The 13,136-nt window shown below is 50.7% G+C and overlaps 5 protein-coding genes across 5 annotated transcripts; 2 read left to right on the top strand and 3 right to left on the bottom strand.

Moving 5' to 3' along the window:
• Positions 1–784: 784 nt before the first annotated feature.
• Positions 785–2,467, bottom strand: ALTATR162_LOCUS11428 (uncharacterized protein; the record flags this gene model as incomplete). Its single annotated transcript, XM_043319070.1, has 2 exons — positions 785–1,933; positions 2,015–2,467. The coding sequence occupies 2 exons, from the start codon at positions 2,465–2,467 to the stop codon at positions 785–787; spliced, it is 1,602 nt and encodes a 533-aa protein (XP_043175005.1).
• Positions 2,468–3,552: 1,085 nt separating this feature from the next.
• ALTATR162_LOCUS11427 (uncharacterized protein) lies at positions 3,553–4,854 on the top strand (the record flags this gene model as incomplete). The annotated part of the gene is made up of 1 exon (XM_043319069.1): positions 3,553–4,854. The coding sequence occupies one exon, from the start codon at positions 3,553–3,555 to the stop codon at positions 4,852–4,854; it is 1,302 nt and encodes a 433-aa protein (XP_043175004.1).
• A 619-nt stretch (positions 4,855–5,473) lies between these two features.
• Positions 5,474–6,387, bottom strand: ALTATR162_LOCUS11426 (uncharacterized protein; the record flags this gene model as incomplete). Its single annotated transcript, XM_043319068.1, has 4 exons — positions 5,474–5,592; positions 5,661–5,951; positions 6,005–6,082; positions 6,213–6,387. 4 exons carry the CDS (start codon positions 6,385–6,387, stop codon positions 5,474–5,476), a joined length of 663 nt encoding a protein of 220 aa, XP_043175003.1.
• A 1,357-nt stretch (positions 6,388–7,744) lies between these two features.
• Positions 7,745–8,782, top strand: ALTATR162_LOCUS11425 (uncharacterized protein; the record flags this gene model as incomplete). The annotated part of the gene is made up of 1 exon (XM_043319067.1): positions 7,745–8,782. One exon carries the CDS (start codon positions 7,745–7,747, stop codon positions 8,780–8,782), a length of 1,038 nt encoding a protein of 345 aa, XP_043175002.1.
• Positions 8,783–9,168: 386 nt separating this feature from the next.
• On the bottom strand, positions 9,169–12,577 carry ALTATR162_LOCUS11424 (uncharacterized protein; the record flags this gene model as incomplete). The annotated part of the gene is made up of 5 exons (XM_043319066.1): positions 9,169–9,485; positions 9,636–9,807; positions 9,854–9,980; positions 10,367–11,550; positions 11,606–12,577. 5 exons carry the CDS (start codon positions 12,575–12,577, stop codon positions 9,169–9,171), a joined length of 2,772 nt encoding a protein of 923 aa, XP_043175001.1.
• Positions 12,578–13,136: the final 559 nt, after the last annotated feature.

The raw sequence follows: 13,136 nt of genomic DNA, 5'->3' as shown, positions 1-13,136 counted from the left end.
TGCTGAAGCGGGAGAAGCAAAACACACTGTCTGGGAACTAACAGCAGCTGAAACTAAAATACCGTACCGTATTTTGTGACATCAAGTACTAAACTAGCAAACGAAAGGGTGACCAATATAGTATCTTTGTTTATACCACAGCTGCATCCAGTATGTGGCTGTGCTACTCCTGGAGCTCTGTATAGACTACAAAAAATAGTATCCATATCCAGATGGATACAAGGGTAGCTAGCTCAAGACCTACGCAATCTATCAATAGTAGCATCCGCAGTGTAGAGCTAACTCTGTCAGCGTTCCCCAGCTCTAAACTGCGCATCGCTCGCTCTAGTATCGCATAGGCCGTATTACAACATCAGCAAGCATTCATCGTGTGAGGGCGGTCCTCCATCTTGTTCACGTAGCGCGCCATGCCCAGCCATGCTTGTGTAGCCGCACGTACCCATTGACTACTTGACTGAAGAGGTACCTGCGTTAGCGAGTCAGCTAGCACGAAATATGGATATGCGATTTTCATTAGCCTTATCTTGTCGATACGAGGAGTAGTTTCTCAACAAGGATGAAAATGTCGACGGTGATTAAAGGGGCTCAGGAGATTGAGTTTTGTGAATGAATGCACTGTTGCTTGCAACTGATTCAATCGGATATGCCGGCAGGTGGCTCGGCAGCAGCCAGATGATTACATGCCGCGTTTTCAGTCTCGACGCCGCGATACGGCAGGAAGAAAAACAACAACAACAACAACAACAACATTGAACGACCAGAAATATAATACATTCCACTCGCTTCATACACCTTTCTCGCCAGAAGCGCCCCATCCAAAGTCAATCCGACACCAAGCGCCCTCGCCTCGTTTACGGACGCCCTGGATGTCCATCCCGACCAGTCTAGCAATCTTCTCTCTATTCATCCACTCGGCAACGGCATGGCCAGTTTCCTCTGGGTTCAGCCGCCATTTAACATCTTCCTTGTCTTTGTTCTCTCTCAGCCAGCGGAGTAATTGCACAGGTACAATACCCGCAGGCATATTCTGCAGACTCTGGCTATCGCTTGGGATCCAGCCCTGAAAGAAGTTGACATAGGTTATACGGCGCCAGGCGTCGTTCCAGTCGGGGCCTGGGATCCCGTTTTGCGTATTCCATTCCGTGCTCGTAATTGCATCTATTGGCGTGCGGCCGGGATGAGTCGTCAAGGCTTTGAGCCAGTTGCAGCCCTCTAGGTCGAGCCATTGCAGTGAGTATGTGTCTTTGGAGAAGCGACGTAGGATATTGGTAGCTTCGTGCCAATCGTCGTCGAGATCTGAGTAGAAATGTGATCCTCCCAGTGATACACTGGTTTGCTTGGAGACCATGGACGTGGTATTTGCGTTTGGTGTCATCGTAGGCCGGGGCCAGTGGGCGAGCGAGAGATGCGTGATCTTGTTGAGGTTGGGCGAGATGCGAAGTAGATCGGGCCATGACGCCCATTGTCCAGGATTGGCGAGAGAGAGCCGGCTCAGGTTGCTGAAGTAAGGAGTTTGGAGCGTCATCGCTGGTACCACCGCGCTCTCGCGAACCTCTTCTTCCCAAGATTCGGCAATTTCGTCGGTGACGCGAAGGGCTCCAAGATCCACAGTGGTGATAACACTAGGACGCTTGACGCATTTCCCAAGATCATTGATTTTCAAGCGGTCGCTCAATAGTCCGCTGAGATCGAGGAATTGGACCTCTTCCCACCCTGCTGTGCCCGTTCCTTCCTCATCCTGGAATAATATCTTAAGCGACTTGAAGTCTAGGCTCCCCTTCTCTCCATATAGTGTCAGATAGCTCAGCAGTGCCTCCTTTAGTGATATGGGTAGAGATGGTATGTAGTGTTGTTCGTACTCGGCGAGCTCCTCCCAATGTTGGGCAAACGACCGTAGACATTGGTGGACGAGGCTTCGCGGTGGTGGCAGGCGCTGTCATGAGTAAGAAGCCTGAATTGGACCATTAAGCCTGGAAGACCAAATATGCTAGCCACGCTCTGGGGAGCACCATACCTTCAATTCCTCGTGTGTGACTCTGGCCAGCGTGCCAAACCTCGCTGCGCCCTTGTCTGCCTCAGCCTTCTTCTTCCTCATATACGCTGGTGCATGGCGACTCGTCTGCAGCCAGCTCGTGGGCGCGGCAGGACCGGGTGGCGGTCTCACGCCACCCATGACCCTTCGCGTCCTTGTATTCGCCTTTGGTTTGGGAGCATTAACTTCGGGTATATGCAATATGCGCCGCAACTCTGGCGGAACAGTACGGCTGCTTACTACCGATGTGAGCTCATCTCGCTGTTCGGGTGTTGCTCTTGGAGCTTGTTCGCGCCGCAGCTGTTGTATACGCTGATTGACGGTTTGGGGTTCAGACGGCGCGGAAGAGGATGCGGGGGAACGCGAACTCTGCAGTGAGGGGTGGACATAGGAGGGTTTGGCTGTTGTATACGAGGGCGTGTGCTTCTTGGGCATGGCACCGAGCGAGAGTTGCAGCTTCCAAGGCTATGCGCGTGAAGACGGAAGCTATCTGGTGCGCTATATGAATAATTCCAAGGTAAGCGGAGGATCAAGGCGGATGAGTCAAACAGCTATGACTGGATCAACAAAGAGGCCTGACTGTTGCAAGCCCTGGTAGGAAGTTTACAAAGCAGCGACGATGGGGTTGCGTGGTGGGTGTGACTCAATGCGATGCATGCGCAGAGCATATCAGATGCGGACATGTTCCGATCGTCATCGCGCCACTTCGGCTGTGGCGCGAACACGCCTGCACGTGTCACAGCGACCATGTCATGCAGGTGCTAATGTCTTTTGTGGTGGGAGTGCTGGTCCTGGACATAGGAAAGCGGGCAAGATAGCAAAAGATCAAGTAGACCCTCGGCAATCTTATCGTCGACCGAACCGTATGGTGTAGCCAAATTTGTTCCAATTACCGGGTACCGAAGGGTGAAGCGGAGTCCGTCTGTCACGGTGACGCTAGACAGGCGCCAGGATTCAAATACATCGGTTCAACCCGTCGTGCCTCCTCCTCAAAATTCTCCTAGCGATCTCTTAAATCAAGAGTATGAGATGACACGACGGATGCCACCTACGCGCGAATAACGCCGACATGGCCGATTGGCACCCAGCCTGCCATGCTGCTATTTCCTTCTTCCCCCTATTGACTCGGCATTGATGGCTTTCATTTGTTGCGTATTCAGCTGCAGCCATGGTAATCTTGCGCGTCGTCCTAGTTTCCGTCATGGCCAGGAGCAGCAAGCACCGACCCATGCATATGCTGGCCTGCTAATTTTATCCTCTCGTCAGCCACGGCAGATCCTCGTAAGGCAAGATCCGCCGTTTGGGTGGAGCCTCAGCTCTGGCCGCTTACGCCGCCTCATGTTGAGCGCGCGTCGCTCCTATCTTTTTTTCTTCCTCGTCCTGTTTGTCAACCACGACACTGACATTGACGATGACATGACCTGCCTTCCGACCTTACTTTCGTTTCCACTTCCACCTTTCGATTAGCAATGCGATACTAGCCCTGAATCATCTTCACACTCGCTCACTGCTCCCACATTATGCATTTCTCGCCTTCACGCCTCGTCATAGGCATCGCCGTCTTCGTTGCTGTTAGCTTCTTCTACACCATCAACTCGATATCCGCACGCGATCCCACGTCCGTCTTCTTCAACCCACGAAAGGGCTATACCCCACGCTATTCCGCCATTAGACGACAACAAGCCGAGTCTTATGTCTCGTCCTACAACCCTGCCAACGTAACCAAGGCCGGTGACGAGAAGAAGAGGAAGCTATGTGTGGGCATACCTTCATACCAGCGGGACGGCGCTCAATACCTGCCGGACACTGTGGGCTCGCTTCTCGAAGGTCTCACGCCCGAAGAACGCCAGGAGATATACCTGATCGTCTTCATACCGCACTCGAACCCCGAGGCCCACCCTGCGTATAACGAGGAGTGGTTGTCTGGTCTTGCCGATGAGGTGCTGACCTACGGGTATGGCTTTGACCGCATGCAGTACATTCGTATCATGGAGGCGCGAAACCAGTTTGTGGAGAAGGGTTTGTTCGACTACCAATATCTGTTGGACAAGTGTACCGAAAAGTTCACACCCTATGTTGCTCTATTCGAAGACGACACTGTAGCCGTGGACGGTTGGTACCACCGTACCCTCTCCGCTATCCACGAGGCAGAGCAACAGGCAGCGTTGCAGCGTGCGAAGCCCGACTTCCTCTACTTGCGCCTCTTTTACACCGAAGAGTTCCTCGGCTGGAATGCCGAAGAGTGGAGAACATACCTGAAGAACTCGATGTACGTGGCCATGATACCCACCGTCGCCATCCTCCTCCTTCGTTTCGCACAGCCAACTACAAAACTCACCCTCGCCCTTATGACCCCGCGTACTTTCCTGGCAATGTACACCATACTCGCCGTCCTCATTGCTACTTATTTCAGCCTCGGTCGCATCACCGTCCAACCCATGGCCGTCGGTGTCCATGAAATGCCTCGCTTCGCATGTTGCAGCCAAGCCTTCGTCTTCCCCACTGTCAAAGCCGGCGAACTCGTTGAATACTTCAAAGAACGCCATCTAGGCTACATGGACGTCATCACAGAGGATTTCGCCAACGAGAGAGGCGAGCTAAGATATGCAGTCACACCTCCTCTGGTCCAACACGTGGGAAGGAAGAGTTTCCATGGTGACGACATTGGCACGATGAGCAAGTGGATGTTGAGTGTGGCGGAAAAGACGTGGAGTTTTGCCTTTGAGAAGTTTGACTGGAGGGCGTTGAGGAGGGAGCATGAGGAGGTTGCTAGGTTGAGGAATGAAGCCAAGGATGCGTCTGCTAATGGGCTGGAAATATAGACTTCGGGAATGCAAGTAATGACGAACTAGATTTAGACACATTTTAGATATACCCATGAATTTGCCAATGTTATTTTGTATAGATGGTTTTCGTATCGTTCTTATTATGGTTTGGCTGCATGTCGAGTTCGCGAATTGCTGTGCTGAAGGTGAAGGAAGATTGTGGTGAAGACGTGTTGGAGTTGGAGGATGCAACCTTGAACTGCAACCCAGAATGTGGGAAAGAGAACTCGAGTATCTTTGCAAAGCGCATCTTGGTCCTAATGCAACATGGACTCTGGGTGTGATCTACCCATTGGAGATTACCGCGATGCCCACAATAAATGGGTTGAGGAGAAGAAAGTAAGACTCGAGTATTACGATGCCCGTGAGCGTCATATGAAGGGATGGCCTTATTCATTCAAGAACGCGGAATAGATCTCAGCTGTGCTGAGTGCATAGTTGATTATTCCACGAGTGTATGGATAACGTTTATACAAGGAGACCCCTAAAAGCATTGAACAATGAGAAGATGTTTGGAGCGTTTGTGTGGTCTTAGGGAAAGCCAATCTTATCAAGGAAAACTCCCTACTGCGTTGTTGATTCTAAACATTCACACGGCCGGGTCATCTCACGTCTGCTATTGCTTCTCTTCGCTACTCACCGGTGTATACTCAGCTCCAATCATCTTTGCCAACTCCGAGATGTTGGTATGATCGACTGTGTTCTGCATGCGGTACATGTACTCGCACTCGCCATCTACAAATTACCTCCGTTAGCACTGTAATCGAGAAATCACGACAAAGTCAACCTCCAATGATACTTACCGGCAGACAAAACCACCTCACCGCCATTCAACGCTTTCGGTCCCACAGAGTTCACATGCTGCAAGTTCCCCAACGCACCCTTGATGCCACCGAAGATCCTTGACATGGTGCTACCCGCATCACGCATGTAATCTCGCTGTTCATCGCCGGCTTTCCCTTCAGCTAGGTTTGATTTGAACTGGAAGAGCTTGTGTAGCCGGAGTGTCGGGTCAGTATAGATAGGGTATTTGGAGGAAGAATTTGTAGCATATGTGTCGATGGGCTGATAGGAGCCACAGCCTATGACTAGAACTGGGGATTGTTGTCAGATTCATTTCCTGTGGCTTTGTATTGATGATGCGTACTTTGAGTGTTAGGAGGGAGCTTAGATGGAGGTATAGATTCGCTGATGCAGCGGACGTATGCTTGGCAATTCAGACACCCTGAAGATGTCAGTTTTCTATTCTCTCGTATCCTAGCCTTCGAGTCTCTCTGGTGGATTGTAGTGGTCGATGGTCTTTACACATGATGTGGGCCCAAGGGTGGCCACTAGTCGCATCAGGTAACACTTACAGAAATGCCGAATAAACACCAGCACGGTTCTCTGGCCTTTGGTGAGCTCGCCTAATGACTTGGTCTTGCCCTCTCGGTCGTATACATCAATCTTGAGCGCTTCCGACAATTCCTCGGCTGTAGGCGGGTTACGTGGGCTGTCCACATCGGAAGGCTCGGCAGCGGAAGGAGCCATGTTGTATAGTTCAAGTTTCGATTGTGGATCTTGGTCCGAAGTATGTGGTGTTGGTAAAGCTTTATTGACCCGCTATGCCAGCCTCCTCTTGTTGACGATGACGTTTACAGGGGAATGAGCGGGCTGGCGTTGCGCTAACGGCAAGGCTAGTGCAGATGTGATATAGCACCAGTGCCTCAGTGCGCCACCTTTCGCAACCTTTGATGTTCGTCTACCTGTCTCAGGCTACCGCGTAGCATCTTTTCTTATGCGGTGAAATGAATAGGCTTTGCTCGAAAAGTTACATTATGCCTACTTCGCATGCACGGGAGTCCATTCCTGGGAGCCTGATATCGCCGACGATCTGCTTGCACGCCGCTTCGCGAGCACAATCTTCGCCATAGGAATAGCAATATCCGAAACCAAGACTGAGAAGGCAAGAAGTTACCTTGGGAAGAACGTCCAAGAATGAAAGCAAGCGAATATCGATACTGTTGGGCAATGTCATGGTTCTGACCTTCCGCGCAACGCATAACACGACTTGCTTCGGTCGATGAATGTTTACCACAACATCGCTCATCTTGGCCCTCTACTTGCGGATGTACCCTATCGCGAACATCGATACACACGACAACCACAATACTCCAGTAAAGCCGTTCGGCGATGGTCTGAGAACGGACCTACCCTTGTGGGGGAGGACCGCTAGTCGATAACCACGTCACAACCCACAGACTTCTAGTGAAGTCGTATTCGGACTATGCGCGTCCCGATATTGATTTCATATGTGGATTTTCCTTGCGACCGTATCTTTTCTGTCACCGCTGCTTGGGCGATAGCCGAGGCGATCACCTTTCAAGCTTCTCTGAGCTCACCTGACATCTGCTAGCCGTTAGCGTGTTCCTAATTATGGAGCGACTAGTCGATAGCTGCCCATTAAATCCTCGCCGGAAGGCTTCCGAATTATCGAAAAAGACCCTTAAACCATAGGATTCCACTTGTGTCAAGCGCACCTTCGTCACGATTCTCGCTCATACGACTGAGCCTCGTATTGCGGCGCAATAAGAGCCGAACATCGTAGAAGCTCCGTTCTCGAGCCAATGGGGTTTCATTCGCCTCTCCGACAGCCTCGCGAGTGCCACAACGTGGTACGAGGACTAGGCAAGGTCGTAATGGGCTATGCTTTCTCCGAAAATTCGACTCCGCGAGCAATTGGGAATGACATCGACGTAGCCATGTGCATGAAAGTTATATAGCTCAACCATCGCGGTCACAATTGGCTTCATTCACTTCCTCCATCGACAAGCAAACACCACTATTAGCCACTCCTCAACACTCCATACACGTCCTTCTCACTCCAAACTCACGAATCTTCGCCATCATGCTCTCCAAAGTCGCCGCCATCGCGTTGATGCTTTCAGCTGCAACTGCATCTCCCACTTTCCGCGCGCGCCAGGACGATAAATGTGTAGTTGCCTACAACGCGTGTGTTGCCGCAGGCACTGCTGAAGTCATTTGCTCATGCGATCGGACTGCTTGCTACGGTGAAGATGCCGCCCGCATTCGCGAATGGTGCTCCTCCCAAATCGCCGCCCTTCCCAAGTCGACCTCAGCTGCTACCCCAGTCGCTTCAAGCATTCCTGGTGGCTGCAACCCAGCTCACCCAGGTTCATGCCCGTCATCGTACTTTGACACCACCACCGCTTCTCCTGCTGCAACATTTACATCCATCTCCGGCATCCCTGGTGGCTGTAACCCGGCTCATCCAGGCTCATGCCCCTCCTCATACTTCGATACCACTACTGCTGCCCCCGCCGCTACTTTCACATCCATCTCTGGTATCCCCGGTGGCTGCAACCCAGCTCATCCAGGCTCATGCCCTTCTTCCTACTTTGACACAACGACCAAGTCACCCGCCGCGACCTTCACATCCATCCCCGGCATTCCCGGAGGTTGCAACCCTGCCCACCCTGGATCGTGCCCTACACCATCCGCCGTTGCCTCACCTGTTGCAACAGCAGCGCCAGGCTCCAACCCCAAGCCCGTTGAGGGCAAGACCTGGACCATTTCGGACCTAACCCGCTACTGCATTGAGGGCAACTCTGGCTGTGACTACAACTTTGCTGTTACCACAGATGGCAAGACTGAGCGCTGCACCGTTATTCGCATGCCAGGTTCCGACGCCGCGTCCGAAAGCTGGGCCAACCAGCCATGCACTACTGGATCTGACTTGACCATTTCTTGGGGATACGTTGCGCAGCCCGCACCCGCTTTCGCCGTCATCACAGTCAACAAGGGTGATGAGCTTGCTTGGTTCGGTGTTTCGGATATCAATGGTGGGAAGGTTTCTCCCAGCAGCCCTTTCGGATCGGGTGACTTTGGCACTCTTCCTGCCTCGCCTGTTTACACTTACAACTAGACGCCTTTGATGTATGAATGATGAGAAAGAAATGATAGATCTTACGTAATGTGTGTATCGGATTAATGTAATGGCTTTTATAGAACAGACTTAGCAATTCAAGCAAAACTTCAATCAATCTGTTAACTCCAAGCTGCTCTAAACAATTCTCCTCAGTCTCGCTCGGGCAGTATCATATAGTTTTTGGACCACCGCCTAAACGATTAAGATGTAACAGGACCATTCACTTGCCAAAAAAAGAAGTGTCCATCCACGTCAAGTTTTTATTCAGCAACACAGCCTATCCAGATACCGGTGCTGAGGAGCTGATATAGCATCCTACCCACAGTGTGTCCCCATATGTTCGGCAGATGGGGCGGTCTATACCTCCTCTCTATCCGACCAGCTTAAGCAACCTTCCTCAGCAGAATACCAATAGCCAGGTCGCTGTGCTTGGCAACCAATGCCTGTATCTCTGCCTTTTTCACAATGGCCATGTGACCGGAGATGGCCCCAATAATGATGCTTTTCAGACCAATATCCGTGCAAACAGTTGAAGAGAAGGCATGTTCGATGGCCATAGGGAAGGCATCGTCATTCCATAACATCTCGTAAGCACGCGTGAACTTTTGACATGCCAACTCCTTGAGCCCAGATACATCGTACTTGTCGCCAATTGCATACATCTTCGAGTGATTGAGGAGCTGGGAAGAGGAGCCTCGAACTAAGCAACATTTCTCGCACAAAAAGGCTTGACAAGTTGACCCGCAGTCGGTGGTACAGTTGTGATGTGGGCATAATGTACGTCCCTCGCATGGCTTTTTGCAGGTGTGCGGGAATCCATATGTGTATTTGCGATCTGTTATATAACAACAAGTGGGGGTGCGCGTGATGATGATCTTCAAAGCATCGAGTGGCCTCGCGGGCTCAGCATCCTCGGTGCCAGGGAATTCGCTATTGTACTCGCCTGAGTATAGATATTGCATAAGAGAGGCGATGACTTTGGGCTCATCGTCAGGGAGATTGACGATGTTTCCTTCTGCTTCCTGCTGATCGTCAGATGTTGTCATCCTACGAACAGGCCTTTCATACCTTGCCGCCAAACCTGATAGCTCGGGCGAAGAAGCCTGCTTGTGTGCACACAATCATCTTATGAACTTTGTAGACGTCATCTCCGCACTTGATGGTAAGATCTAAGTATTCGCCTGATACAAGACAGCTGTGAGGATGGTTAGATTTGATATCGTGTCGCAAAGCTTCAGAGAACCTGCCATTTGACTGCGCTCACGACCTAAAGAGACGAAGCTCCTGCCATGTCTGCGTGTGTTTACAATGTGCTCCATGTGGTAATACAAGGTGTAAAGCACTTGCAAGTAGATTCAAAGAAACAAGCTCTGAAGTTAGGTTGAACTATCTGTCGGATCCCGTTTAGGTAATCGTACAGAATTGAAGGTGAAGGTGAAGATGAACACTGGCCGCAAGGCTTCTATTGTCTAGGCCCTTATTTTGCGGTAAGATCACGGCACACCGTTTCCGGGAGCCGTAAAATCAGTGGTGAGATCACTAGTATTACGAAAGTCAACCAAAAAATCATCCAAAGTTGACCAAGTCATCTGCTCAGGAAACTCAAAGGACGCCAAATCCGTTACATCGTCCGGCGGACCCAAACTAGCATTGAATTCAGCCCAGTCGAAGGATTGCGCATCAATTGTATTAGGCAGCTCTTGACTCTTATACGTATCCGTATTCTTTTCGCCATTCCAGGCCATCGTCGGCGTGGCTGCGCTGATATTGGTAGCGTTAGTCGACTTTGAAGGACGGCGTTGTTGGTGCCGCTGGCGTATGAGCTCAATGAATCGCGGCTCAGGAGTACGCGATACACCCCGAGCTGCTGTATAGGCGTCCCAGGCTTTGATTGTGAGGTTGTCAACGGCAATAGGAAGTGCTCGTTTCGAGAGGTCCTTGTTGAAATTGGGGTGGAAAGTGTAGCTTTTCTCAACCTCGGCCCAGGCCTGGTCTATTCGCTCACCTTCAGTCTGATAACGAAGTTCGGAGATGAGGTAAATGAATGCCTTCCATTGGAAATTTAGGTTGACGTGCCATCGGAAGCCACGCAACCCCTTAATAGTGTATGCCAGGTTTTGCGAAGCGGAGACTTGGAGAGCTAAATCGAATAAGATGTCCTTTTCCTTGGGGGATAAATCAACATTATAGGAGTCGGTGCTATGAGCCATGAACCTCATCATGAAAAGGACGGACTTGGCGAGATGCATACACAGCAGGTGCCAAGGTATGGAAGGGTCGCAGTAACACAAGAATTTCCGATGGAAGATAGCTTCGAGCTCATTAATGGCTTTGTCTTTGGTAGCCACCTGCACTGCGCTTGTACTAAGTCGATGCCAAAGGCCGTCAAAAGTCGTATGGCTCTCAGCCGATCGCTTGAGAAAATCTCCAACGTAGCATCGGATGAGAAAGAACATCATCTCGGTTGCACCATCATGTTCCTTTGGTATCTCTTTCATTCCTGGGAACAGGTCGCTGTCATTGATGTTGGATGGGATTCCAACATCGCCTCGAAGAATCATACCAGATGTACCAGTTCCAGCGAGCTTTTGGGAGTAGCCTTCAAGCACCATGATCTGCCACCAGAGACGCCTGCGCATCTCCGCCTCGAATGGCGGTAGTTTTAGTGTGTTGCCATCGCGATGAATACCAATACGCTGACCTATTCTTTGTGCGATACCAGAAAAGATCCAGATCACTCTGGCGTCGTAGTCCTGGAGAGACAGCTTTTATGCATTAGCGTTTGCACATAAATACAAACATCACTGTTCAAAAACTTACAACAAACAGGGTGAAAGCTTGTAGCAGCATGACACTGGAGCTTCTCAAGAAATTCGCATTGGTCAAGGCATGCTGAGCACCTTGTCGAAATCGTTGAGTAGCTGTACCTTTCGGCTCTCCAAGTATCAACAGGCATTCATTATCCTCTAACGACTCTACAGTTATGCAGTAGATAGCAAAGAGAAGGGCTTCAGCATCTCGAGGAAGAGCATGGAGGTTATCACTTGCGTCTAGGATGAGCTGCTGGGTCGTCGGAGTGTGACAAATCTTGATCAATGGGTTGATGTTCTTAAGATAGCCTTGCCATAACTTAAAGATCTGAACCGGTTTTGGGTGTAGAGGTAGAAGTTTGCTCGACGTTGCGTGTACACCCATGACCAGTGCAGCGCCATCTGTGGCTGGCGGGGATGGTGAGACGTCGTAGCTACTGCCGGACACCTCTTCATCTGAAGACTCATCCAGGATGTCCTTGGGCTCTCGAAATTCGGCCTGCAAGCTTGTCCATAATCCGTTCTCCAGGTATCGCGATTTACCCTCTTCCAGCACGAGGACACCAACTTCGGATGCGACGTCTGCTTTTCGCGCCCGACTAGGACCGTGTGGTTCCAGGAAACCGTTGAACCCAACCACCTGCTCTTCACCGCGTGTAACCTTCGCATAGTGTTGCTTGACCAAGTCCTCTGGATCCACTCCGAATTGGCGGAGCGCGTCTTCGTACACACGTAACCTAGTAGCTAGGTCGATCTCGCGTACGCCCTTCTTTCTTCTCCGAGCTGGAGGTGGTATCTTGTAAATACATCGAACCCGGACCTTAACACAGTTCGCACAACCATCCGGCCGCTTGTCACACTTGACTTTTCGTTGAGCGCATAGTATGCACGAGAAGCTCTTATGAACTGTTGGCTCCTGAGCAGTAGTATCGACGGGGCGAGAAGATGTGTCCAAGGGGTTATCTGAAGACGATAAGACCATGTTGACGGGCGTTGATGTAGCATAGACTCCATGTACTCGTGTAGTGTGCAGTCATGACACAGAATCACTGAAGCATACGCTAGACGCGAAGACGGGGTACGCAAAGGAGAACGACCCTGGGGCTTACTCATTGTCAGGCTAAATGTGGCGCCACCCTGGGGGCCTTGAACCCTTGAACCCCACTTGCAGTCGGAAGAAGTCAACCAACGTCGCCCTTTTCGCTCATCGCAGATCCGCAGCTATATCGTGGATACTCGCAATTGGTGAGTTCTTGCCACGTATAACTCGGTCCTCAAACGATATCCTTGATAGTGCAGCAAGCCAGGTGTGACATATGCGAAGAGTAAAGTCATTTGGATATTAAACAGCTCATTCTGGGCCATATGATTACCACGAACACTGAAAAGTATGTAGAGTACTCTTTATTGAAGATGTTGGTAATAAAGCCTTGCGCTATTACGCTTTCGTCCCCGCCAACGAACCTGAATTGCAGCGTATCTAAGCTTCTGATGTCTGCGACAACCAGTAGGCTTATACGACTATTCTGATCTATGTCTTG

The sequence above is a fragment of the Alternaria atra genome (genome assembly GCF_907166805.1).
Source record: "Alternaria atra isolate CS162 genome assembly, contig: 35, whole genome shotgun sequence".
In the NCBI taxonomy this organism is placed as follows: Eukaryota; Fungi; Ascomycota; class Dothideomycetes; order Pleosporales; family Pleosporaceae; genus Alternaria; species Alternaria atra.
Note: the sequence above shows the minus strand (reverse complement) of the source record. Positions and strands in the feature narration are given on the sequence as shown.